The sequence below is a fragment of the Oenanthe melanoleuca genome, chromosome 28, assembly GCF_029582105.1.
Source record: "Oenanthe melanoleuca isolate GR-GAL-2019-014 chromosome 28, OMel1.0, whole genome shotgun sequence".
Lineage (NCBI taxonomy): Eukaryota > Metazoa > Chordata > Aves > Passeriformes > Muscicapidae > Oenanthe > Oenanthe melanoleuca.
In genome coordinates this window covers 3,757,009-3,782,438 of record NC_079361.1, presented here as the reverse complement: position 1 = coordinate 3,782,438, position 25,430 = coordinate 3,757,009, and the positions used below count along the sequence as shown (strand labels likewise).

The following is a 25,430-nucleotide window of genomic DNA, read 5'->3' as shown; positions in this document are numbered from 1 at the left end:
CAGGGACAAGGACAGGGACAGATCCTGGTGGTGGCATCACCCCAGGTGTCACCAAGAGCCACCAAACCCTCCCGGAGACACCCCCAGGACCCCCCAGTCCCTTGGTGTCACCCTCACACCAGAGCCAGGGAGACTTTGGTGACCCCAAGATCCCGTGGGGACCATCCCAGGGGACAGATCCCGGTGGTGGCATCACCCCAGACCCTGAATGTCACCAAGGGCCACCAACCCCCTGCAGAGACCCCCAGGACCCCCCAGTCCTTTGGTGTCACCCTCACACCGAACTGGGGACACCCCAGTGACCCAGGATCCCGTGGGGACCATCCCAGGGGACAGGGACAGGGACAGGGACAGGGACAAGGACAGGGACAGGGACAAGGACAGGGACAGGTGGTGGCATCTCCCCAGATGTCACCAAGAGCCACCAAACCCTCCCGGAGACACCCCCAGGACCCCCCAGTCCTTTGGTGTCACCCTCACACCAGGGCCAGGGAGACTTTGGTGACCCCAGGATTCCGTGGGGACCATCCCAGGGGACAGGGACAGGGACAGATCCCGGTGGTGGCATCACCCCAGACCCTGAATGTCACCAAGAGCCACCAACCCCCTGCAGAGACCCCCAGGACCCCCCAGCCCCAGAATCCCCACGGGGAGGAGCCACCGGCGCTGCCAGGAGCTCCTGGGATGGGATTGAGGGGATTGAGGGGATTTATGGGATTTATGGGATTTATGGGATTTATGGGATATGGGATGTGATTTATGGGATGGATAGGATAGCATTTGTGGGATTGGATACGGGATATGGGATTTATGGGATATGGGATATGGGATATGGGATGGATAGGATTTATGGGATTGGATATGGAATATAGGATGTGGGATGGGATTTATGGGATGAGATTTATGGGATGAATGGGATAGGATATGGGATGGGACATGGGATATGGAATATAGGATGTGGGATATGGGATATGGGATTTATGGGACGGATAGGATAGGATTTATGGGATGGGATATGGGATATGGGATATGGGATTTATGGGACGGATAGCATAGCATTTATGGGATTGGGTTATGGGATATGGGATGTGGGATATGACGGGGATGGGATTTCTGGTGTGGGATTTCTGGGATGGGATATGTGGGATGGATAGGATGGGATTTATGGGATTGGATATGGGATATGGGATATGGGATGAGATTTATGGGATGAATGGGATAGGATATGGGATGGGACATGGGATATGGAATATAGGATATGGGATATGGGATTTATGGGATGGATAGGATAGGATTTATGGGATGGGATATGGGATATGGGATATGGGATATGGGATATGGGATATGGGATGAGATTTATGGGCTGAATGGGATAGGATATGGGATATGGAATATAGGATATACAATATACAATATAGGATATGGGATATAGGATATGGGATATGGGATGTGGGATATGGGATGGATAGGATAGGATTTATGGGATTGGATATAGGATATGGGATTTATGGGATATGGGATGTGGGATATGGGATGTGATTTATGGGACGGATAGGATAGGATTTATGGGATTGGATGTGGGATGTGGGATGTGGGAGGGGCAGCAGAGAGGCAGGAGCCAGCGGGGGGCGAATTTATTAGAAAATAAAGTTTAATAAAAGAGCAGCTCCTGCTCCCTTCACAGCACGGGGGGAGGGCGGGGAGCAGGAGAGGGCGCGACAGCGACAGCGACAGCGACAGCGACAGGAGGAGGGGCAGGAGGAGGCGGCGCCCCCTCCCCAGCCCGCCCCCAGCCAGGGTTTCCAAATTCACAAACCGCGGGAGGAGCCGCGGGGGGCTCGGGGGGTCCCGGAGCCGCTCAGGACCCCGCCAGGTAAATCCCTGCGGAGGAAAAGGGGGGCCCAGCCCCCCCCGGTGACCTCGGGAACCGCCCAGGGATGGGGGGAAAAGGAGTTTGGGGGGTGGGAAAGGGACCCCGCGCCCCCCACCCCGGGATCTGCTGGAAAGGGATCTGAGCACGCAGGGAGCAGGGAGGGACCCCTGGGGGGCGGGGAGGGAACGGGGGCACCCCAAAGGGCAGGGAAAGGACCCCAAATACCCCAAGGAAGGGACCCCAAATACCCCAGGGAAGGATCCCAAATATCCCAGGGTCAGAATCCCAAATACCCCAAGGAAGGGACCCCAAATATCCCAGGGAAAAGATCCCAAATATCCCAGGGAAAGAATCCCAAACACCACAGGGAAAGAATCCCAAATGCTCCAGGGAAGGGACCCCAAATTCCCCAGGGAAAGGACCCCAAACACCCCAGGGAAAGAACCTGAGCACCCCAAAGTGTAGGGAAAGGATCCTAAATACCCCAGGGAAAGAACCCCAAACACCACAGGGAAAGGACCCCAAATATCCCAGGGAAGGGACCCCAAATATCCCAGGGAAGGGACCCCAAATATCTCAGGGAAAGAACCCCAAACACCACAGGGAAAGGATCCCAAATACCGCAGGGAAAGGATCCCAAATACCCCAGGGAAAGGACCCCAAATACCCCAGGGAAAGGATCCCGTGCACCTCAAATAGCAGAGAAAAGACCCCAAATATCCCAGGAAAAGGACCTGAGCACCCCGAAGTGTAGGAAAAGGACCCCAAATATCCCAGAGAAAGGATCCCAAATACTCCAGGGAAAGGACCCTAAACACCCCAGAGAAGGGACCCCAAATATCCCAGGGAAAGAACCTGAGCATCCCAAAATGTAGGGAAAGGAGCCTAAATATCGCAGGGAAAGGACCCCAAATACCCTCGGGAAAGAATCCCGAATACCCCACGGAAAGGACCCTGTGCACCTCAAATAGCAGAGAAAGGACCCCAAATATCCCAGGAAAGGATCCCAAACACCCCAGGGAAAGAATCCCAAATACCCCAGGGAAAGGACCCCAAATATCCCAGGGAAGGACCCCAAATATTCCAGGGATAGGACCTCAAATACCCCAGGAAAGGATCCCAAATACCTCAGGAAAGGACCCCAAATATCCCAAGGAAAGGACCCAAATACCCCAGGAAAAAGACCCCAAATACCCCAGGGAAATTACCCCAAATAACAGGAAAAGGACCCCAAATACCCCAGGAAAGGATCCCAAATATCCCAGGGAATGGATCCCAAATACTCAAGGGATAGGACCCCAAAAACACCAAGAAAGGACCCCAAATATCAGGAAAAGGACTCCAAATACCCCAGGGAAGGACCCCAAATACCCCAGGGAAAGGATCCCAAATACCTCAGGAAAGGACCCCAAATACCCAGGGAAAGAATCCCAAATACCCCAAGGAAAGGACCCCAAATACCCCAGGGAAAGGACCCCAAATATCCCAGGGAAAGGACCCCAAATATCCCAGGGAAAGGACCCCAAATACCCCAGGGAAAGGACCCCAAATACCCCAGGGAAGGATCCCAAATATCCCAGGGAAAAGTTCCCAAATACCCCAGGGAAAGAATCCCAAACACCACAGGGAAAGAATCCCAAATGCTCCAGGGAAGGGACCCCAAATTCCCCAGGGAAAGGACCCCAAACACCCCAGGGAAAGAATCCCAAATACCCCAGGGAAAGAATCCCAAATACCCCAGGGAAAGAATCCCAAATACCCCAGGGAAGGGACCCCAAATACCCCAGGGAAAGAATCCCAAATACCGCAGGGAAAAGATCCTAAATACCCCGGGGAAGGATCCCAAATACCCCAGGGAAGGATCCCAAATATCCCAGGGTCAGAATCCCAAATACCCCAGGGAAAGAATCCCAAATATCCCGGGGAAAGAATCCCAAATGCTCCAGGGAACGGACCCCAAATTCCCGAGGGAAAAGATCCCAAATACCCCAGGGACAGAATCCCAAATACCCCAGGGAAAAGTTCCCAAATACCCCAGGGAAAGAATCCCAAACACCACAGGGACAGAATCCCAAATATCCCAGGGAAAGGACCCCAAATACCTCAGGGACAGAATCCCAAATACCCCAAGGAAAGGACCCCAAATATCTCAGGGAAAGAACCCCAAATACCCCAGGGAAGGGACCCCAAATTCCCCAGGGAAAAGATCCCAAATACCCCAGGGAAAGAATCCCAAATACCCCAGGGAAAGGATCCCAAATACCCCAGGGAAAGGATCCCAAATATCCCAGGGAAAGGATCCCAAATACCCCAGGGAAAGGACCTGAGCACCCCAAAGTGTAGGGAAAGGACCCTAAATACCCCAAGGAAAGGACCCCGTGCACCCCACAGCAGGGACCCCCCGTTCCCCCAGAACCAGGGGACGGGGTGAAGACCCCGCACCCCCAAATCTGTGGGGACGGGACCCCCCTCACCCCCACACCCCCCCCCCCGGGCCGTACCTGTCGCGAATCTCTTCTTGACCAGCGACATTCGGTACCCGGCGCCCGCCAGCTCCACCTCCACCCCGGACAGCGTGGAGCCCTCGCTGCTGAACTGGGCGGCCACGGGACTGGGTTTACTGGGCCCTCCCAGCGGCTCCCAGCTGGCCGAGAGCCGCCCGCAGCCTGGGGGGACAGCACAGGGGTTTGGGGGGTTCGGGATGCGGAGCCCCCCGCGCCCCCCGAGCCGGGCCCCGCCTCACCTGCCTGCCCCGCGGCGCCCGGCACGTCCAGCAGCTTCCAGAGCAGCCGCTTCTCCTCCAGGTTCCTGCGGGGCCGGGGCCGGGGCCGGGCTCAGCCCCCGCGGGCCAAATCCGGACTGAACTCACCCCCTTCCTGCCCTCCTCAGATCCCTGCCTTCCTCACCCCAGCAGCTGCCCCATTTCCCAGTCCAGGGTCCCCATTTCCCAGTTCAGGGTCCCCATTTCCCAGTCCAGGGTTCCCATTTCCCAGTCCAGGGTCCCCATTTCCCAGTTCACACTCCAGGGTCCCCATTTCCCAGTTCAGCATCCCCATTTCCCATTTCCCAGTTCAGGGTCCCCATTTCCCAGTTCAGCGGCCCCATTTCCCAGTTCAGGGTCCCCATTTCCCAGTTCAGCATTCCCATTTCCCAGTTCAGGGTCCCCATTCCCCATTTCCCAGTTCCCAGTTCAGGGTTCCCATTTCCCAGTCCAGGGTCCCCATTTCCCATTTCCCAGTTCAGGGTCCCCATTTCCCAGTTCACACTCCAGGGTCCCCATTTCCCAGTTCAGGGTCCCCATTTCCCAGTTCATCATCCCCATTTCCCAGCCCAATGTCCCCATTTCCCAGTCCAGTGTCCCCAGTTCCCCATTTCCCAGTCCAGGGTTCCCATTTCCCACCTGGGGAGATTCAAGACCCCACTCCTGTGCTCCCCATCTTGGGGAAGTTTGGGACCCCCAGCCCTGTGTCACCCACCCTGTTCAGGACCCCAGACCCTGCATCTCCCACCCTGGTAAGGTTTGGGACTCGGGACTCCATCTCCCACCCTGTGAAGATCCAGGACCCCAAATCCTGCATCTCCCACCCTGAGTGGGTTCAGCACCCCCATCCCCATCTCTCCCACCCTGAGGGGGTTCAGGACCCCAGACTCAGCATCTCTCACCCCATTCACCCTCAGGACCCCTGACTCTTCATCTCCCACCCTGAGGGGGTTCAGCACCCCCATCCTTTCTCCCCCAGAATTGGTTCAGCACCCCCATTCCCCCCTCTCCCACCCTGTCCAGCCTCAGCACCCCCATCCCCCTCCCTCCCACCCTGAGTGGGCTCAGCACCCCCATCCCCTCTCCCACCCAGAGTGGGTTCAGCACCCACATCCCCATCCCCATCTCTCCCACCCTATGAAGGCCTCAGCACCCCCATTCCCCCCTCTCTCACCCTGAGGGGGTTCAGCACCCCCATCTCTCCCACTCTGTGAAGGTTCAGCACCCCTATTTTCCCTCTCTCCCTCCCTATCAAGGTTCAGCACCCCCATTCCCCCCTCTCTCCCAGAGTAGTCTCAGCACCCCCATCCCCATCGTCTCTCCCCCAGAGTGGTCTCAGCACCCCCATTACCCCATCTCTCCCACCCTGTGAAGATCCAGGACCCCAAACCCTCCATCTCCCACCCTATGAAGTTTCAGCACCCCCATCCCCATCCTCTCTCCCCCAGAGTGGGCTCAGCACCCCTATGTCTCTCCCCCAGAATTGGTTCAGCACCCCCATTCCCCCCTCTCCCACCCTATGAAGGCTCAGCACCCCCATCCCCATCTCCCTCCCACCCAGAGTGGGCTCAGCACCCCCATCCCCTCTCCCCATCCCCTCTCCCCATCCCCTCTCCCCCATCCCCTCTCCCCCATAGTGGGCTCAGTACCCCCATTTCCATCTCTCCCACCCAGAGTGGGCTCAGCACCCCATCCCTCTCCCCATGCCCTCTCCCCCATCCCCTCTCCCCTCTCCCTCTCCCCATCCCTCTCCCCATCCCTCTCCCCATGCCCTCTCCCCATCCCCTCTCCCCATCCCCTCCCTCCCATCCCCATCCCCTCTCCCCATCCCCTCTCCCTCTCCCCATCCCCTCTCCCCATCCCCTCTCCCTCTCCCCATCCCCTCTCCCCATCCCCTCTCCCCATCCCCTCTCCCCCTCCCCCATGCCCTCTCCCCATCCCCTCTCCCCGTCCCCTCTCCCCATCCCCTCTCCCTCTCCCCATGCCCTCTCCCCATCCCTCTCCCCATCCCTCTCCCCTCCCTCCCGCCGGTACCAGCTGGCCGCGGGCTGCAGCCGCAGGTTGCTGAGCGGCTCCTCCAGCGGCAGCAGCACGTGCACGTTGGCGAGCGGCACGGGCAGCGCCAGCGCGGCCCCGTTGTAGCCGTACTCCACACTGACCCGCGTGGCCCCGGGCGAGCAGTCCCAGCGCACGCACAGCCGCAGCGGCGCCGAGCCGGGCCCCAGCCGCGAGAACTGCGGCACATCGGGGGGTTCAGGGGGGCGCCGAGACCCTGCGGTGCCCGGGGAGGGGGCGCCCGGCGCGGCTCACCTGGTACTTGAGCAGAGCCACGTTGTAGTAGGAGGCGGCCGGGCTCTGCTCCGCCTGTTTCTGCAGGTGCCCGGTCAGCGCTGCCATGTTCAGCCAGAAGTCCTTGGTGCTGGGGTCGCTCTGGGAGGGGTCGCTGGGGGTGCGGGGGGAGAGGGGCAGCGGGGTCTGGGTAACCCCAGAATGCGGCGGCCCCGGCACCGGGCTCCAAAGGAGCTCCACGGGGTGCCCGGGCTGTCCCCGCGCTGTCTCCGTGTCCCCGCGCTGTCCCCGCACAGCCCCCACACTGTCCCCACCCTGTCCCCGCACAGTCCCCACTCTGTCCCCACACTGTCCCCACACTGTCCCCTCACTGTCCCCGCACAGTCCCCACTCTGTCCCCGCCGTGTCCCGCGCTGTCCCCGCACTGTCCCCGTGTCCCCACTCCGTCCCCGCGCTATCCCCGCACTGTCCCCACACTTCCCGTGTCCCGTACTGTCCCCGCACTGTCCCCGCACTATCCCCGCACTGTCCCCGTGTCCCCGTACTGTCCCCGCACTGTCCCCACGCTGTCCCCACACTGTCCCCACGCTGTCCCATCACTGTCCCCGTGTCCCCGCACTATCCCCGCACAGTCCCCACTCTGTCCCCTCGCTGTCCCCACGCTGTCCCCGCACAGTCCCCGTGTCCCCGCACAGTCCCCACTCTGTCCCCGCGCTGTCCCCGTGTCCCCACCTGTAGAGCAGCTCCCCGTTGGGCAGGAACTGCTCGATGGCCGCGGCGTTCAGCAGGCGGAAGCTGAGCACGGGCGGCGCCGCGCTGCCCCCGAACACCCGCACGATCCCCGCGGGGAACGACATCGTCAGCTCCCCCGTCACCTTCACCAGGCAGCTGCTGGGGACACCCCGGGGGTCAAGGGGACAGCCCGGGGGTCAAGGGGACCCCCCGGGATCCCCCCCAATACCTGTCGGCGTCGCGCCCCTTGAAATAGGCGTGCACGTACTCGGTGAAGGCGGTGGCCACGGGCAGCGCGTCCTGCGAGCCCAGCACCACGGGGCTGGGACCGCGCGACAGCCCTGGGGAGGGGGGGGACAGGGGTCAGGGAGCGGCTGGGACCCTCCCCCCGCCGCCCGACCCCTCCCCAAATCCCCCCCGCACGCACCGAGCGCGGGCGGGGCCGCGGTGAAGAAGCCGCGCTCGCTCAGGCTGGCGGGCGCCGAGTGCGAGGGGCCGCAGCTCCAGGAGGGCGAGGGGCTCAGCGAGCGCGACTGCGGGGCGAGGAGGGCGGGGAGGGGGTGTCTGTGACCCTGCACCCCCCAATTCCGCACCCCTGCATCCCCAAATTCCACATCTCTGTATCCCCAAATTCTGCATCCCTGTACCCCCCAATTCTGCATCCCTGTACCCCCCAATTCTGCATCCCTGTACCCCCCAATTCCGCATCCCTGCACACCTATATCCCCGAATTCTGTATCCCGGCATCCCTGCACCCCCCAATTCCGCACCCCTGCGTCCCCCAATTCTGCATGCCGGCATCCCCAAATTCCACATCTCTGTACCCCCCAATTCTGCATCCCTGTATCCCCAAATTCCACATCCCTGCACACCTGTATCCCCGAATTCTGTATCCCGGCATCCCTGTACCCCCCAATTCCGCACCCCTGCGTCCCCCAATTCTGCATCCCTGCACACCTGTATCTCCGAATTCCACATCCCTGTATCCCCAAATTCCGCATCCCTGCATCCCTGCACCCCCGAATTCCGCATCCCTGCACTCCTGTATCCTCCAATTCTACGCCCCCGCGTCCCCAAATTCCACATCCCTGCACACCTGTATCCCCGAATTCCGCATCCCTGCACCCCTGAATCCCCCAATTCCGCATCCCAGCATCCCTGCATCCCCCATCCCTGGGTACTCCTGCACTCCCAAAATCCTGCATCCCTGCACCCCTGAATTCCCACATCCCATATCCCCGATTCCCAAATGCTGCATCCCCCACCCCTGAACTCCCAAACTTTACATCCCTGCATCCCCAAATTCCCACATGATGGAATTCCCACACCCCCAATTTCCCACATCCCTGAATTCCCACAACCCTGAATTCCGGCATCCCCAAATTTTCACATACCCGAATTCCCACGCCTTTCCATCCCCAAATTCCCACACCCCCAAATTCCCACACTCTTCCATCTCTGAATTCCCACATCCCTGCACCCCCAAATTCCCAAATCCCCGCGTCCCTGAATTCCTGCACCCTCGAATTCCCACATCCCAAATTTCCCACATCCCCAATTTCCCACACCCCTGAATTCCCACACCCCCAAATTCCCACGCCTTTCCATCCTCAAATTCCCACAATCTTCCATCTCTGAATTACCACATCCCTGCACCCCCAAATTCCCAAATCCCCGCGTCCCTGAATTCCTGCACCCCCGAATTCCCACATCCCAAATTTCCCACATCCCTGAATTCCCACAACCTTGAATTCCGGCATCCCCAAATTCCCACGCCTTTCCATCCTCAAATTCCCACACTCTTCCATCTCTGAATTCCCACATCCCTGCACCCCCAAATTCCCAAATCCCCGCGTCCCTGAATTCCTGCACCCCCGAATTCCCACATCCCAAATTTCCCACATCCCTGAATTCCCACAACCTTGAATTCCGGCATCCCCAAATTCCCACACCCCCGAATTCCCACACTCTTCCATCTCTGAATTCCCACATCCGTGCACCCCCCAAATCCCCAAATTCCCGCATCCCCGAATTCCCACATCCCCAAATCCCACCCCCCATCCCCGCTCCATCCCCAACTCCCCCCGCCCATTCCCCAGCGAATCTCCCCCATTCCCATACTGGGAGCACTGGGGAGCCGGGCCGTGCCTGAGGCCCCCGCCGGGGTTCCGCAGCCCCCTCCCCACCCCGGGGGTCCCCACGCCCCCCGGCCCCGCACCAGGTCGCTGTTGCTGCCCGCGGCCGGCGGCCGCTTGGTGCGGGAGCGGCGCGGGGGCGCCACCAGAGGAACGTCCCGGGGGGCAGCGCTGGGCCAGGGGGGGGCGGAATCTGGGGAGGGGGCGCGAACGGGGGGTGAGGGGAGAGCCCCGGCACGGCGGGACCCCCACCCGGCAGCCAGGACCATCCCCCAAGATCCAGGACCACCCCGAGATCCAGGACCCCCAGCCGGAATCCAGGATCCCCCCAAGATCCAGGACCTCCCCCCAGGATCCAGGATCCCCCCCGGCATCCAGGACCACCCCCAAGATCCAGGACCACCCCCCAAGATCCAGGACCACCCCGAGATCCAGGATATCCCCAAGATCCAGGACCCCCCCCAAGATCCAGGACCCCCCCCAAGATCCAGGACCCCCCCCCCAGATCCAGGACCCCCAGCCGGAATCCAGGACCAGCCCCCCCCCAAGATCCAGGACCTCCTCTCGGGGATCCAGGACCCCCACCCAGGATTCAGGACCCCTCCCCTGAGATCCAGGACCCCCACCCTGGGTCCACGACCCCCCCTTGGGATCCAGGACCCCTCTCCGGGAATCCAGGATCCCCCCCCCAGGATTCAGGACCCCTCTCCGAGATCCAGGACCACTCTCAGGGAATCCAGGACCCCTCCCCGGGAATTTAGGACCCCCCCCGCCCCGGGGGATCCCACAGAGTTCAGCAGTGCTGGAGTTGGGCAGGGCTCTGCTCGGATCTGGGGTGGGGTGGGGGGCAGAGTTGGGGTGATGGGGGGCAGAGTTCGGGGTCATTGGAGGAGAGTTTGGGGTCGTTGGGGGTTATGGGGCACAGTTCAGGGTAATGGGGGGCAGAATTCGGGGTCATTTGGGACAGAATTTGGGGTGAGGCAGAGTTTGGGGGAAGAATTAGGGTTAATGAGGGGACAGAGTTGGGGATTATGGGGGGACAGAGTTCAGACTCAGGGGCAGAATTCGAGGTCATGGGGGGCAGGTTTAGGGGTTACGGGGGGCAGAGTTCAGGGTAATTGGGGGGCAGATTTTGGGGTCACTGGGGGCTGAGTTTGGGGTCATGGGCGGGCAGGGTTAAGGATTATGGGGTCAGAGTTGTGGGTAATGGGGGCAGAGTTTGGGTTATGGGGGGTCAGAGTTGGGGCTCATGGGGTCAGAATTGATGGTTATGGGGGGGCAGAGTTGGGGGTTATGGGGTGCAGTGTTAAGGATAATGGGGTCAGAGTTTGGGTTATGGGGTGCAGTGTAAGGGGTAATGAGGGCAGAGTTTGGGTTATGGGGGGCAGAGTTTGGGTTTATGGGGGGGCAGAGTTGGGGGTTATGGGGTGCTGTGTTGGGGTAATAGGGGCAGAGTTTGGGTTATGGGGTGCAGGGTTAAGGATAACGGGGTCGGGGTTTATGGGGTGCAGTGTGAGGGGTTATGTGGTGCAGTGTTAAGGATAATGGGGTCAGAGTTTGGGTTATGGGGTGCAGTGTAAGGGGTAATGAGGGCAGAGTTTGAGTTATGGGGTCAGAGTTTGGGTTATGGGGTCAGAGCTGGAGGTTATGGGGTGCAGTGTTAAGGATAATGGGGTCATAGTCTGGGTTATGGGGTGCAGGGTTAAGGATAATGGGGTCAGAGTTTGGGTTATGGGGGCAGAGTTTGGGTTATGTGGTGCAGGGTTAAGGATAACGGAGTCGGGGTTTATGGGGTGCAGTGTGAGGGGTTATGGGGTCAGGGTTAAGGATAACAGGGTCGGGGTTTATGGGGTGCAGTGTGAGGGGTTATGGGGTGCAGGGTTAAGGATAACAGGGTCGGGGTTTATGGGGTGCAGTGTGAGGGGTTATGGGGTCAGGGTCGGGGTTCAGGGCACTCAGATTTAGGGGCAATGCGGGGCTGCTCCCCCCGCACTCACCCGGCTCCGGCTGCAGGGGGGGGGTCCCCGCCGCGCCCGCCCCGGGGCACCCCCAGGGCGAGGGGCTGCAGGACTCGCCCCCGCTCGGGGGGGCGGGCGAGGAGGATGAGGAGGAGGCCGAGTTGGAGGAAGGCCGCGCCGGGGGGGGCTGCTCCCCGAAAGGATCCGGCGAGGGCGCTGCTCTGGGGGCGCCGCCGCCGCGACCCCGCGGCGCGACCCCCGCGTCCCCCCAGAGCCCCTCGGCGGCGGCGGCGGCGAAGTTGGGGGGCTCGGGGGCGCTGCTGGGGTCCGGTTTGGGGGGGCTCTGAGGGGTCCAGGGCCGGGAATCCGGGGAGGGTCCGGGCGCGGGGTGGGAGGGCGAGTCCAGCCCCGAGTCCTCCACGTTCTCCGGGGACGAGGAGGAGAAGGGCGACGAGGAGGAGGTGAGCGCGTAGGGGCGGGGGGCTGCGGGAGAGCCGCGGGCAGGGTGAGGACCCCTCCCCACATTGAGGGGGTTCCCATCCTGCTCCCCCCAAAAATCCTCACCCGGGAATTCCTCCGATTCGAACGCCGACTCCAGGGGGGGACCGAAGAGAGCGGCAGAGGGCAGCGAGTCCTGGGGGGGCTTCAGGGGGGCGCTGGGACAGATTAGGGGGGTTCAGAGCCCACCCAGGACCCCCCAGGGATGGGGGGTGGCCACCCCATGGCCCCCCAATCCCGCCCTGTCCTTTACCTGTTCACCTGCGCTGCTGGGAGACCCCTCCCCGTGCTGTCACCTGCGGGGACAGGGGACACGGAACTGCACCCCCATAGCCCAGGAGACCCCCAAATCCCCCCAGGAGCCTCAATGTGCCCCCCAAATCCCCCTCAAGACCCCCGATGTGCCCCCCAGATCCCCCCAGGACCCCCGATGTGCCCCCCAAATCCCCCCAGGAGCCTCAATGTGCCCCCCAAATCCCCCTCAAGACCCCCGATGTGCCCCCCAGATCCCCCCAGGACCCCCGATGTGCCCCCCAAATCCCCCCAGGAGCCCCGATGTGCCCCCCAAATCCCCCTCAAGACCCCCGATGTGCCCCCCAGATCCCCCCAGGACCCCCGATGTGCCCCCCAAATCCCCCTCAAGACCCCTGATGTGCCCCCCAAATCCCCCCAGGAGCCCCGATGTGCCCCCCAAATCCCCCCAGGACCCCCGATGTGCCCCCCAAATCCCCTCAAGGAGCCCCGATGTGCCCCCCAAATCCCCCCCAGGAGCCCCGATGTGCCCCCAAATCCCCCTCAAGACCCCCGATGTGCCCCCCAAATCCCCCTCAAGACCCCCGATGTGCCCCCCAAATCCCCCCAGGACCCCCGATGTGCCCCCCAAATCCCCCTCAAGACCCCCGATGTGCCCCCCAAATCCCCTCAGGAGCCCCGATGTGCCCCCCAAATCCCCCTCAAGACCCCCGATGTGCCCCCCAGATCCCCCCAGGACCCCCAGCCCAGTCTCACCCGCCGCCAGTGTCCCCTCGGGGTCTGGGTCACTGCAGGCTGGGGTCAGGGACGCCGCGTGTCCTGTGGAGGGGTGGCACCGTGAGGGGACACGGGGACTCGGGGGTGGCACCGTGAGGGGACACGGGGGTGGCACCGTGAGGGGACACGGGGACTCGGGGGTGGCTCGGGAAGGGTCAGCACGTGGGCAGGGAATGTGGCACTGTCCCAGGGATTGGGTTTAAGGAAGGGTGGCACTGTCCCCAAGGAAAGGGGCTCAGGAAGGACAGAATGTCCCCAAGCATTGGGGCTCAGCAATGTCCCCAAGGATTGGGGCTCAGGAGTGTCCCCAAGGACTGGGATTCAGGAATGTCCCCAGCACTGGGATTCAGGAGTGTCCCCAAGCACTGGGATTCAGCAATGTCCCCAAGATTGGGATTCAGGACTGTCCCCAAGATTGGGATTCAGGACTGTCCCCAAGCACTGGGATTCAGCAATGTCCCCAAGGACTGCGGCTCATGTCCCCAAGCACTGGGATTCAGGACTGTCCCCAAGGACTGGGATTCAGCAATGTCCCCAAGATTGGGATTCAGGACTGTCCCAAGGATTGGGATTCAGGAGTGTCCCCAAGCACTGAGATTCAGGACTGTCCCCAGCACTGGGATTCAGCAATGTCCCCAAGGATTTGGGATTCAGGACTGTCCCCAAGCACTGGGATTCAGGACTGTCCCCAGCACTGGGATTCAGCAATGTCCCCAAGATTGGGATTCAGGACTGTCCCCAAGGACTGGGATTCAGGAATGTCCCCAGCACTGGGATTCAGGAATGTCCCCAAGATTGGGATTCAGGAATGTCCCCAAGGACTGGGGCTCATGTCCCCAGCACTGGGATTCAGGACTGTCCCCAGCACTGGGATTCAGCAATGTCGCCAAGATTGGGATTCAGGACTGTCCCCAAGGACTGGGATTCAGGACTGTCCCAAGCACTGGGATTCAGGACTGTCCCCAAGCACTGGGATTCAGGACTGTCCCCAAGATTGGGATTCAGGACTGTCCCCAGCACTGGGATTCAGGACTGTCCCAAGGACTGGGATTCATCAATGTCCCCAAGATTGGGATTCAGGACCGTCCCCACCCAGCCCGTCCCAGCCCGGCCGCCCCCGCGCCGCCACTCACGGGACGCCTGCCTCCTGACGGTGCCCTGCAAGACAAGGGGACAGGGCTGAGGTGGCCGCGGGCGCTCGGGGGGCTCCCCCGCGGCCCCCCCAGGCTCACCCCGAGGCCGGGGGCCAGGATCAGGTTGCCCACGGTGGCCTTGAGCTGCTCCACGCTGGCCTGGGCGCTGCCGGGCGCGTCCCGCGGCGCCGCCGGTTTGATGTGCACCAGGAACTTGCGCGGCTCCTCCTCGTCGTAGTCGGAGTCGCTGGAGGAACAGCCCGCGGTCTCCGCCTCGCCTGAGCCCCCCCAGTCAAGGCAGTTCCCGCTTGGAATTCTGCTTGGATCCCACAGAAATCTCCGGTTGGGAATCCCACAAAAATTCCTGGCTGCAATTCTCCTTAGATCCCACAGAAATTCCTGACTGGAAATCTGCTTGCATCCCACAGAAATTCCCGGTTGGGATCCCCCTGGATCCCACAAAAATTCCCAGTTGGAATTCCCCTGGATCCCACAGAAACTCCCAGTTTGAATCCCCCTGGATCCCACAAAAATTCCCCTTTGAAATTCCCTCTGGATTCCACAAAAATTCCCAGTTGGAATTCCCCTGGATCCCACAGAATTCCCATTTGGAATTCCCCTGGATCCCACAGAAATTCCAGGTTGGAATCCTTCTGGATTAGACAGAATTCCCAGTCGGAATTGCCCTGAATCCCACAGAAATTCTCGGCTAGAATTCCCCCTGGATCCCACAGAAATTCCCGGTTGGAATCCCCCTGGATCCCACAAAAATTCCCAGTTCGAATCCCCCCTGGATCCCACAGAATTCCCATTTGGAATTCCCCCTGGATCTCACAGAAGTTCCCATTTGGAATTCCCCCTGGATCCCACAGGATTCCCATTTGGAATTCCCCTGGATCCCACAGGAATTCCCAGTTCGAATCCCCCTGGATCCCACAGAATTCCCAGTTGGAATCCCCCTGGATCCCACAGAATTCCCAGTTGGAATCCCCCTGGATCCCACAGAATTCCCAGTTGGAATTCCCTCTGTATCCCACAGAATTCCCAGTTGGAATTCCCTCTGTATCCCACAGAAGTCCCAGTTGGAATCCCCCTGGATCCCACAGGATTCCCAGTTGGAATCCCCCTGGATCCCACAGGATTCCCAGTTGGAATTCCCCCCAGATCCCACAGAATTCCCAGTTGGAATCCCCCTGGATCCCACAGGAATTCCTGGTTGGAATCCCCCTGGATCCCACGGGAATTCCCAGTTGGAATCCCCCTGGATCCCACAGAAATTCCAGGTTGGAATCCCCCTGGATCCCACAGAAGTCCCAGTTGGAATTCCCTCTGTATCCCACAGGATTCCCAGTTGGAATTCCCCCTGGATCCCACAGGATTCCCATTTGGAATCCCCCTGGATCCCACAGAATTCCCAGTTGGAATTCCCCTGTATCCCACAGGATTCCCAGTTGGAATCCCCCTGGATCCCACAGAATTCCCAGTTGGAATTCCCTCTGTATCCCACAGGAATTCCTGGTTGGAATCCCCCTGGATCCCACAGGATTCCCAGTTGGAATTCCCCCTGGATCCCACAGAATTCCCAGTTGGAATTCCCCTGGATCCCACAGAATTCCCAGTTGGAATCCCCCTGGATCCCACAGAATTCCCAGCTGGAATTCCCCCCGGATCCCACAGGAATTCCTGGATGGAATCCTCTCTGTATCCCACAGAATTCCCAGTTGGAATTCCCTCTGTATCCCACAGGAATTCCTGGTTGGAATCCCCCTGGATCCCACAGGATTCCCAGTTGGAATTCCCTCTGTATCCCACAGAATTCCCAGTTGGAATCCCCCTGGATCCCACAGAATTCCCGGTTGGAATCCCTCTGTATCCGACAGGATTCCCAGTTGGAATTCCCCTGGATCCCACAGAATTCCCAGTTGGAATCCCCCTGGATCCCACAGAATTCCCAGTTGGAATCCCTCTGTATCCGACAGGATTCCCAGTTGGAATTCCCCTGGATCCCACAGAATTCCCAGTTGGAATCCCCCTGGATCCCACAGAATTCCCAGTTGGAATCCCCCTGGATCCCACAGAATTCCCAGTTGGAATTCCCCCTGGATCCCACAGGATTCCCATTTGGAATCCCCTCTGGATCCCACAGAATTCCCAGTTGGAATTCCCCCTGGATCCCACAGGATTCCCGTTTCCCGGCTCCATCCCAAGGATACTCCGGGCCGTGTCCGGCCGCACGGTGAATCCGTCCTCGTCCACCTCCGGGCAGCCCTGCAGGGACACGCTCGGACATTCCCAGTGCTCCCAGTTTGGGAATGGCAGAGCCGGGGGGGGCACTGGGATCCTCACCAGGTCGTTATCCGGAGATTCCCTGGGGAACGGCAGGGGAGAGTCAGGGGGTGCAGGGGGTGGGAATTCTGGGGGGTGGGAATGAGGGATGTGAGAATTCAGGGATGTGGGAATTCAGGGATGCAGGGATGTGGGAATTCAGGGATGTGGGAACTCAAGGATGCAGGAATTTGGGGATATAGGATGTGGGAATTCAGGGATGCAGGAATTGGAGAACAGGATGCAGGAATCCAAGAACAAAGGGACGAAGGGATGCAGGGATGCAGGGATGCAGGAAGAGCAGGGATGCATGGATGCAGGGATGTCAGGATACAGGGATGCAGGGACACAGGGATGTCGGGATGCAGGGATGCAGGGACAGCAGGGATGCAGGGACACAGGGATGTCAGGATGCAGGAACACAGGGATGCGGGAACACAGGGATGCTGAAATGCAGAGATGCAGGAACACAGGGATGCAGGAACACAGGGATGTCAGGAACGCAGGGATGTCGGGATGCAGGGACACAGGGATGCAGGGACACAGGGATGCAGGGACACAGGGATGCAGGAATGTCAGGATGCAGGGACACAGGGACACAGGAAGAGCAGGACTCGGCCCTCACACAGCGTCCCGCTCCCGCTCCCTGCGGCTCAGCCCCGGGATCCGGAACGCTTTGCTGCGGCTCCTCCTGGCTCCTGGGGAAGGGATCGGGGTGAGAGGAGCCCCCGCGGCCCCCGCAGCTCCCGCTGCTGCAGACGTACTTGCCTTCCTGCGCCGGAGCCAGCCGGTACTCGTCGAAATCCAGCGCCCCTGCCGCGAGAGAGGGACCACCGGGATCAGAGGGACCACCGGGATCAGAGGGATCAGCAGGAACAATGGGATCAGCGGGATCAGGTGGGATCGGGAGGGATCAGGTGGGATCGGGAGGGATCAGGAGGAACAATGGGATCAGTGAAATCAACAGGGATCAGCGGGATCAGCGGGATCAAGTGGGATCAGTAGGGATCAGGAGGAACAATGGGATCAGCAGGGATCAGTGGGATCAGGTGGGATCGGGAGGGATCAGGAGGAACTGGAAGGAATCAGTGGGATCAGGAGGAACAATGGGACCAGCAGGGATCAGGTGGGATCAGCAGGGATCAACAGGGATCAGAAGGAACAATGGGATCAGCGGGATTGGGTGGGACCAAGTGGGATGAGCAGGGATCAACAGGGATCAACAGGGATCAGCCGAGATTGGGTGGGATCAGAGGGATCAGTGTGGATCAGGATGAACAATGGGATCAGTAGGGATCAGCAGGGATCAGCGGGATCAGGTGGGATCAGGTGGGATCAGTGTGATCAGCAGGGATCAGCGGGATTGGGTGGGATCAGCAGGGATCAGGTGGGATCAACAGGGATAAGAGGGATCAGCGGGATCCGCCAGGATCAGGAGGGATCAGTGTGATCAGGTGGGATCAAGTGGGATCAGCCAGGATCAGGAGGGATCAACAGGGATCAGCAGGGTTCAGCTGGGATCAGGGATCCACCCCTGCCCAGGTGGGATCAGCCAGGAATCAGCTGGGATCAGGTGGGATCATGCAGGATCAGGGATCCACCCCTGCCCAGGTGGGATCAGCCAGGACCAGGGATCCACCCCCGCCCAGGTGGGACCCCCAGCCTCACCTGGCCGCTCTCTCCCCGTGCCCTTGCTCTCGGCAAACCTCCGCAGCAGCATCTCCGTGCCGATGTTCTCCACGTTCTGCTTGAACTCCTCGTGGACCTGGGAGGGGAAAAAACGGGGGAAGGGGGCGTGGAATGAAGAGGGGGAAGGGGAAAGGGGAGGGGGTCGCTCACCTGGGGACTCACCTGGCCGATCTGGACGTGGGTGTCCTCCACAGAGTGGGAGTAGGAGCCGATGAGCCCCTTCATGTGCCGCAGGTGAGCTTCCTCCACCTCCTGGAAGCGCTGGAGGGGGGAAAAACGGGGGGTCAGGGAGGGGGGGACACCCCCAGGATCGGCAGGTGGGCAGGGAATGGGGTTTGGGATGGGTGTGGTGTCCACAGGTGAGGAGGGAATGGGGTTTGGGATGGGTGGGATGTCCCCAGGTGAGGAGGGAATGGGGTTTGGGATGGGTGGGATGTCCCTTGGGAATGAAGTGTAGATATGGAGGGGGTTTGGGATGGGTGGGATGTCCCCAGGTGAGGAGGGAATGGGGTTTGGGATGGGTGGGATGTCCCCAGGTGGGCAGGGAATGGGGTTTGGGATGGGTGGGATGTCCCCAGGTGGGCAGGGAATGGGGTTTGGGATGGGTGTGGTGTCCCCAGGTGGGCAGGGAATGGGGTTTGGGACGGGTGGGATGTCCCCAGGTGGGCAGGGAATGGGGTTTGGGATGGGTGTGGTGTCCCCAGGTGGGCAGGGAACGGGGTTTGGGACGGGTGGGATGTCCCCAGGGATCACTGTGGGGACAAGGAGGGAGGTCAGGATGGGTGGCAATGTCCCCAAGGAATGGGGCTCAGCCAGGGTGGCATGTGCCCAGTTCCCATCCCTTCTCACATCCTATCGGTGCCCACCCACACCCAAAACCCACCTGTGCCCACCCACACCCAAAACCCACCTGTGCCCATCCACACCCAAATCCAACCTGTGCCCATCCACACCCAAATCCCAGAAATGTTCATCCCTTCCCAAAACCCACCTGTGCCCATCTCTGCCCAAATCCCAGAAATGTTCATCCACACCCAAATCTCACCAATGCCCATCCATACCCAAACCCCAGTGGCCCAAATCCTTTCCCCATCCCACCCCCATCATTTCCCCATCCCACCCCAATCCTTTCCCCATCCCACCCCCATCCTCTCCCACCCCATCCCCTCCCCACCCCGTGCCCACCATGGCCGAGTCCAGCATGCGCTGCTCGAAGTCGGCGCGGGCACTGTTGTATTTCTCCACCGCCCTCCGCAGAGCCTCGCCCGCCTTCCGCGACTTCAGCTCCGCCTGTGCCACCAGCCGGGGGCCAGGGACAGCCAGGGACAGCCAGGGGACAGGGGACAGCCGGGAGAATGACAGGGATTGTCAGGGATGGGACAGGGGACATCCAGGGACAGCCAGGGGACAGGGGACAGCCGGGAGAATGACAGGGATTGTCAGGGATGGGACAGGGGACACCCAGGAGAATGACAGATCATCAGGGATGGGACAGGGGACAGCCAGGGCACAGGGGACACAGGGCACAGCCAGGGGACAGCCAGGGATCATCAAGAAGGGGACAGGGACCACCCAGAAGAGTGACTGAGATCGTGAGGAATGGGACAGGGACCACCCAGGGGGACACAGGGTGGGGACAGGGACACTGGGGGTGACAGGGACCACCCAGGGGGACACAGGGGACCACTGAGGGTGGGGACAAGGACACAGGGGGTGGAGACAGGGACATTGGGGATGACAGGGACCATCCTGGGGGACACAGGGGATGACAGGGACCACTCAGGGGGACACAGGGAACCACTGAGGGTGGGGACAGGGACTACCCAGGGGGACACAGGGTGGGGACAGGGACACAGGGGGTGGGGACAGGGACACTGAGGGTGACAGGGACCATCCAGGGGGACACAGGGGGTGATAGGGACCACCCAGGGGGACACAGGGTGGGGACAGGGACACAGGGGGTGGGGACAGGCACACTGGGGGTGACAGGGACCACCCAGGGGGACATAGGGTGGGGACACGGGGTGGGGACAGGGACACTGGGGGTGGGGACAGGGACCATCCAGGGGGACAGGCACACAGAGGGTGGGGACAGGCACACAGGGGGTGGGGACAGGCACACAGGGGGTGGGGACAGGGACCATCCAGGGGGACAGGCACACAGAGGGTGGGGACAGGGACACTGGGGGCGCCACCTTGTCGATCTCCTTCTGGCTGGTGCCCTCCCTGCGCAGCCGCTCGTACTCCTGGCACTTGCTGTGGTAGCTCTCCTTGGACTTGGGCAGCAGCTGGGCCACCCCGTGCAGCAGCTGCACGGCCTCCAGCGTCCCTGCCACCTCCTCCTTGGACTGCCGGGGCACAGCGGCGTGGGCTGGGCTGCCGGAGGGGACAGCAGGGGACACAGGGCGCGAGGGGACAGCGGTACCTTCTTGTGCACCCGGCCCTGCTCCTCGCCGTAGCGGGAGATCTCCTTGATGAGGTCGTGCAGCTTCTTCATCAGCTCCAGGTGGCACAGCGCCAGCTTGTCCGAGGAGATGCGGAAAACCTCCCACAGAGGAGCGAAAGTCCTGCCCGGGGAGGGGCCACCCAGAAGGGTCACCGGGGTCCCCAAAGCCCCCCCAAAGCGCCCCCTCCCCGTGCCGTACCCCAGCTGGGTGCCGTTGGTGGCCATCTTCGACAGCTTCACCATGGCCTTGGCGTAGTTCTCCTCGATGGCAGCCCTGGGGGTGGCGGGGAGGGAGGTTTGGATTTTGGGGACCCCCTCCCCGGGATTGCGGGGACGCTCCCACCCCCGGGTACCTCTCCCGGACGAAGTCGGCGAGCTCCTTGGTGGAGATCTGGCCGTGCTTCATGTTGTGGTAGAGCACGTCGAAGCCGTGGTTCTTCTCGCCCTGCCGGGGACCCCACCCCGCTCAGAGCCCGAGCCCGAGGGACCCCCGCCCCAAACTCCCCGGGAGCAGCGTCTGGAGCGGCCCAAACCCCAAAAAATTGGGGTGCTGAGAATCCCCCCCAACACAGAACCAGCCCCAGGTGCTCCCCAGGAAGGGCTGGGCTGAACCCCAGATCCCCCGGGGTTATTTTGGGGGCTGAACACCAAATCTTCCCAGGGTTATTTTGGGGGCTGAACCCCAAATCCTCCCGTGGTTATTCGGGGTGCTGAACCCCAAATCCCCCCCCAGGGTTATTCTGGGGTGGTGAACCCCAAACTCCCCCGGGGTTATTTTGGGTGCTGAACCCCAAACCCCCCCAGGGTTATTTTGAGTGCTGAACCCCAAATCCCCCAGGGCTATTTTGGGTGCTGAACCCCAAACCCCGCCAGGGTTATTTTGGGGGCTGAACCCCAAATCCTCCCGTGGTTATTCGGGGTGCTGAACCCCAAATCCCCCCCCAGGGTTATTCTGGGGTGGTGAACCCCAAACTCCCCCGGGGTTATTTTGGGTGCTGAACCCCAAACCCCCCCAGGGTTATTTTGAGTGCTGAACCCCAAATCCCCCAGGGCTATTTTGGGTGCTGAACCCCAAACCCCGCCAGGGTTATTTTGGGGTGCTGAACCCCAAACCCTCCCGTGGTTATTCGGGGTGCTGAACCCCAAATCCCCCCCCAGGGTTATTTTGGGCTGGTGAACCCCAAACTCCCCCGGGGTTATTTTGGGTGCTGAACCCCAAATCTTCCCAGCGTTATTTTTGGCTGGTGAACCCCAAACCCTCCCGGTGTTATTTTAGGTGGTGAACCCCAAACTCCCCCGGGATTATTTTGGGTGCTGAACCCCAAACCCCCCCAGGGTTATTTTAGGTGGTGAACCCCAAACCCCCCCAGGGTTATTCTGGGGTGCTGAACCCCAAATCCCCCGGGGTTATTTTGGGTGGTGAACCCCAAATCCCCGGGGGTTATTTTGGGGTGCTGAACCCCAAATCCCCCCCCAGGGTTATTTGGGTGGTGAACCCCAAATCCCCCGGGGTTATTTTGGGTGCTGAACCCCAAATCTTCCCAGCGTTATTTTTGGCTGGTGAACCCCAAACCCTCCCGGTGTTATTTTAGGTGGTGAACCCCAAACTCCCCCGGGATTATTTTGGGTGCTGAACCCCAAATCCCCCAGGGTTATTTTGGGGTGCTGAACCCCAAATCCCCCGGGGTTATTTTGGGGTGGTGAACCCCAAACCCTCCCGTGGTTATTCGGGGTACTGAACCCCAATCCCCCCCCAGGGTTATTTTGGGGTGCTGAACCCCAAACCCTCCCAGGGTTATTTTGGGGTGCTGAACCCCAAACTCCCCCCAGGGTTATTTTGGGTGGTGAACCCCAAATCTTCCCAGGGTTATTCTGGGGTGCTGAACCCCAAATCCCCCAGGGTTATTTTGGGTGCTGAACCCCAAATCCCCCGGGGTTATTTTGGGTGCTGAACCCCAAACCCCCCCGGGGTTATTTTGGGGTGCTGCCCCCCACCCACAACGTGGCTTGGCCTCCTTCCCCCTCCCCCACCAGCCGTGCCGGGGGTGCAGGTGCAGCGCAGGGGAAACTGAGGCAGGAGGAAGAGGAAGGTGATGGCAGCAGCTGCCAGGGGAACCAGGAAGCGCCGGCCACGCCACTTCCCTGCCCCCCCCCGGGCTGGGGGACCCCCAGACCCCCCTCCCCACAATGCCCACACCCCAATTAGTTAATTAATTAATTAACAGCATTAACCAAAGCGCCTGGTGTTAAAAATTCACCTCCCCCAAGGGCGCGCGGGGTTGGGGGGCACCCAAGGGTGGGGGGTCCCGGCTTACCCAGAAGTGCTCGGTGAAATAGGACATTTTGGGGGGGGGACAGCAGCGCGGGGACCCCGCAGCTCAACTCCCGGCACCCTGATGAGGAGGGGGGAGGGGACACACCGGGATATTACCGGGGAGGGGTCGCATCCCGGTTTTCCCGGGAAAACGCATCCCCGTAGCCATGGAAACCGCAGGTCTCTTCTCCAGAGACCCCTCCCCAAGGTGTGCGGCACCCCGGGATAACCGGGGGGGGCCCCGGGGCGGCGCTGGGCCCGACACCAGATACGCAGATCAATAATAAATGAGCGGCTGCTGCGCGCGGCCGCTCCCACACCCGGCCCCCCCAAAAAAAAAAAAAAAAAACAAAACTCCCCCCGAGGAACCCCCGCCCCATAGAAAAAAAAAATGATCCAAGTGTCCCCACCCCACAAATTCGCCCCCAGCACTCAGCGGGGAGACCCCCCCCGCTCCAGATGTGCCCCCCAAATTCGGGCTGTGCCCCCCCCCCCCACCCCTGCCCCGCTCCCCGTCATGCACCGGAGAAAAACAGGAAACCCCAAAAATTCGCGCCCGGTTGGCGCCACCGGGGGAGGGCCCCCCCCCGGACTCACCCTGAGCTGTTTCGGGGTTCGCGGGGTCCCCCCGAGCATCCTCAGCGTGCAGGGGGTCTGGGGGGGTTAAAGGGGGGGGGTCAGGGCACGATGAACCCCCCCCCACCCCAAAACCCGCCCGGAGCCCCCCCGGTGCCTCCGCGCCGCCACCTGTGTCACGAGCGGGGCGGGCTCAGCGCGGCCCCCCCGGAAAAGTGGGGGGGGTGGGAAAGGCTGGGAGGGGTTTGGGGGGGCTCAGAGCCGGCAGGACCCCCCACAGACCCCCCCCCCCAGCCCCGCCGGTCCCGGGCGGCCGCAAACGCCACGAACGCGCCCCGGCCAAAGTCCCCGCTGGTGGCGGCGGCCACCGAGTCCCCGAGCGGGACGGGGGGTGCGGGGTTGGGGGGGTTTAGGGGGGTCTGGGGGGGTTGGGGGGCTGCGGCAGGGACCCCCCAACCCCGGGAGCGCCCCAAAAGCGAGAGGTTTGCGGCCACCCGCAGCCGTGACCTTCAGGGGGCGCGGGGGGACCCCCGGAGGATGCGGGGGGAGCGGTTCGGGAATGGAGGGGGGGGGATGCGCACCCCAAATCCGCCTCCCGCCCCGGGAACGGGAGGTACTGGGGGTGGGGGGGGAATCGGGGCGTGCACCCCAATAAATAAATTAATAAATAAATTAATTAATTAATTAATTAATTAATAGAAAAGGAGGGAAAGCGCTGAAGCGAGCCCTGCACCTGCAGCGGGGGGAGGCGGCGGGGGGGCCGCCCGCAGCACCGGGAGCGGGAGCGCGGCCAGCACCGGGGCTTTATGACCGGTGCGCGAGCCGGGAGCGGAGCGCAGCCAGCGGGGGGATCTCCGGTACGGCGGGTGGGGAGAACGGGGCTGGACCCCCGCACCCCGCGGAGAGCGATGCTGCGGGGGCGGCGCGGGGGAACCCGCGCGGGAACGGCGGTGCCGGTGGGTGGTGGGGGGGGGGGGGGCTGAGCGGCGGGGCCGGGCCGGGGGCGCTCGGAGGGAGGCGGGATCGCCGCGCGGGGAGGACGCGGGACTCACCTGCGGGGCCGCCGCCCCCGCCCCGCTCCGCTGCCGCCGCCGCCGCCGCCCCGGGAGCGCGCCGGGACCGGCGCTGGCCACGCCCCCTCCCGCCGAGCCGCGCCGCCATTGGCCAGCGCTCCCGGCAGCGGTGACCGCAGCCAGCGGCCGCCGCTCCCCATTGGCCGAGGCGCCGCCGCGCCGCGCGCGGGGCGGGAGCTCATTTGCATTTTTAAAGCGGCCGCCGCCCCGAGGCGCGGGGGGAGATGCGGGAGCGGCGCCGCCCGCACCGGGGAGCTGCCGCCGTCCCCCGCGCTGTCACCGCCTCGCAGGACCGCCACCGCCCCCCGAGCGGCGCTCGCCGTGCCGCTCCCGGTGCAGCCGCGCCCCTCGCCGCCGCCCCGCCGGTTGTCACCGCACCCGCGCTCCCGGGGGTGTCACCGTCACCTCCCCCCCCGCTTCCCCGCCTTCCGCCGGTGCCAGCCCGTGCCTCGCACCCCGCTGAGCTCATGGCTCATGCCCCGGCTCCGGCTGTCACCGGCGCAGCTGCGGGAGCGGGAACGGGAGGCGACATTCCCGTATTCCCACCGGGAATTTAACCGAGCATCCCGCCGACACCGGGGACGCGCCGGCCCCGCGGT

At 61.9% G+C, this 25,430-nt stretch overlaps 1 protein-coding gene across 2 annotated transcripts; it reads right to left on the bottom strand.

Annotated features, from left to right (window-relative positions):
• Positions 1–1,627: 1,627 nt before the first annotated feature.
• Positions 1,628–23,836, bottom strand: FCHO1 (FCH and mu domain containing endocytic adaptor 1). Of its 2 annotated transcripts, none has more exons than XM_056512942.1 (28): positions 23,780–23,836; positions 23,184–23,261; positions 21,222–21,313; positions 21,068–21,142; positions 20,848–20,989; positions 20,618–20,770; positions 19,608–19,712; positions 18,585–18,683; positions 18,402–18,498; positions 17,502–17,546; positions 17,359–17,431; positions 16,755–16,776; positions 16,622–16,676; positions 14,508–14,686; positions 14,409–14,433; positions 13,255–13,317; positions 12,500–12,542; positions 12,313–12,404; positions 11,788–12,231; positions 9,874–9,983; positions 8,083–8,188; positions 7,885–7,996; positions 7,656–7,814; positions 6,945–7,077; positions 6,669–6,868; positions 4,617–4,681; positions 4,375–4,539; positions 1,628–1,881 (listed from the first exon to the last, which is right to left on the bottom strand). In XM_056512942.1, exons 2-28 carry the CDS (start codon positions 23,208–23,210, stop codon positions 1,859–1,861), a joined length of 2,904 nt encoding a protein of 967 aa, XP_056368917.1. In that variant the 5' UTR covers positions 23,211–23,261; positions 23,780–23,836; the 3' UTR covers positions 1,628–1,858. The 2 variants fall into 2 exon arrangements, with proteins under 2 accessions (XP_056368917.1, XP_056368918.1); XM_056512943.1 differs by having other exon boundaries at positions 1,634–1,881; positions 7,656–7,811.
• Positions 23,837–25,430: the final 1,594 nt, after the last annotated feature.

What these genes read in the sequence shown, in the direction of transcription:
- FCHO1 (XM_056512942.1), bottom strand. Translation starts at nt 23,210, where the DNA reads ATGTCCTATTTCACCGAGCACTTCTGG. An exon ending in ATTTCACCGAGCACTTCTGG is followed by an intron (nt 21,314 to 23,183) that starts GTAAGCCGGGAC and finishes GGTCCCCGGCAG; the next exon opens with GGCGAGAAGAACCACGGCTT. An exon ending in CGGGCAGCAACAGCGACCTG is followed by an intron (nt 8,189 to 9,873) that starts GTGCGGGGCCGG and finishes CTCGCCCCGCAG; the next exon opens with TCGCGCTCGCTGAGCCCCTC.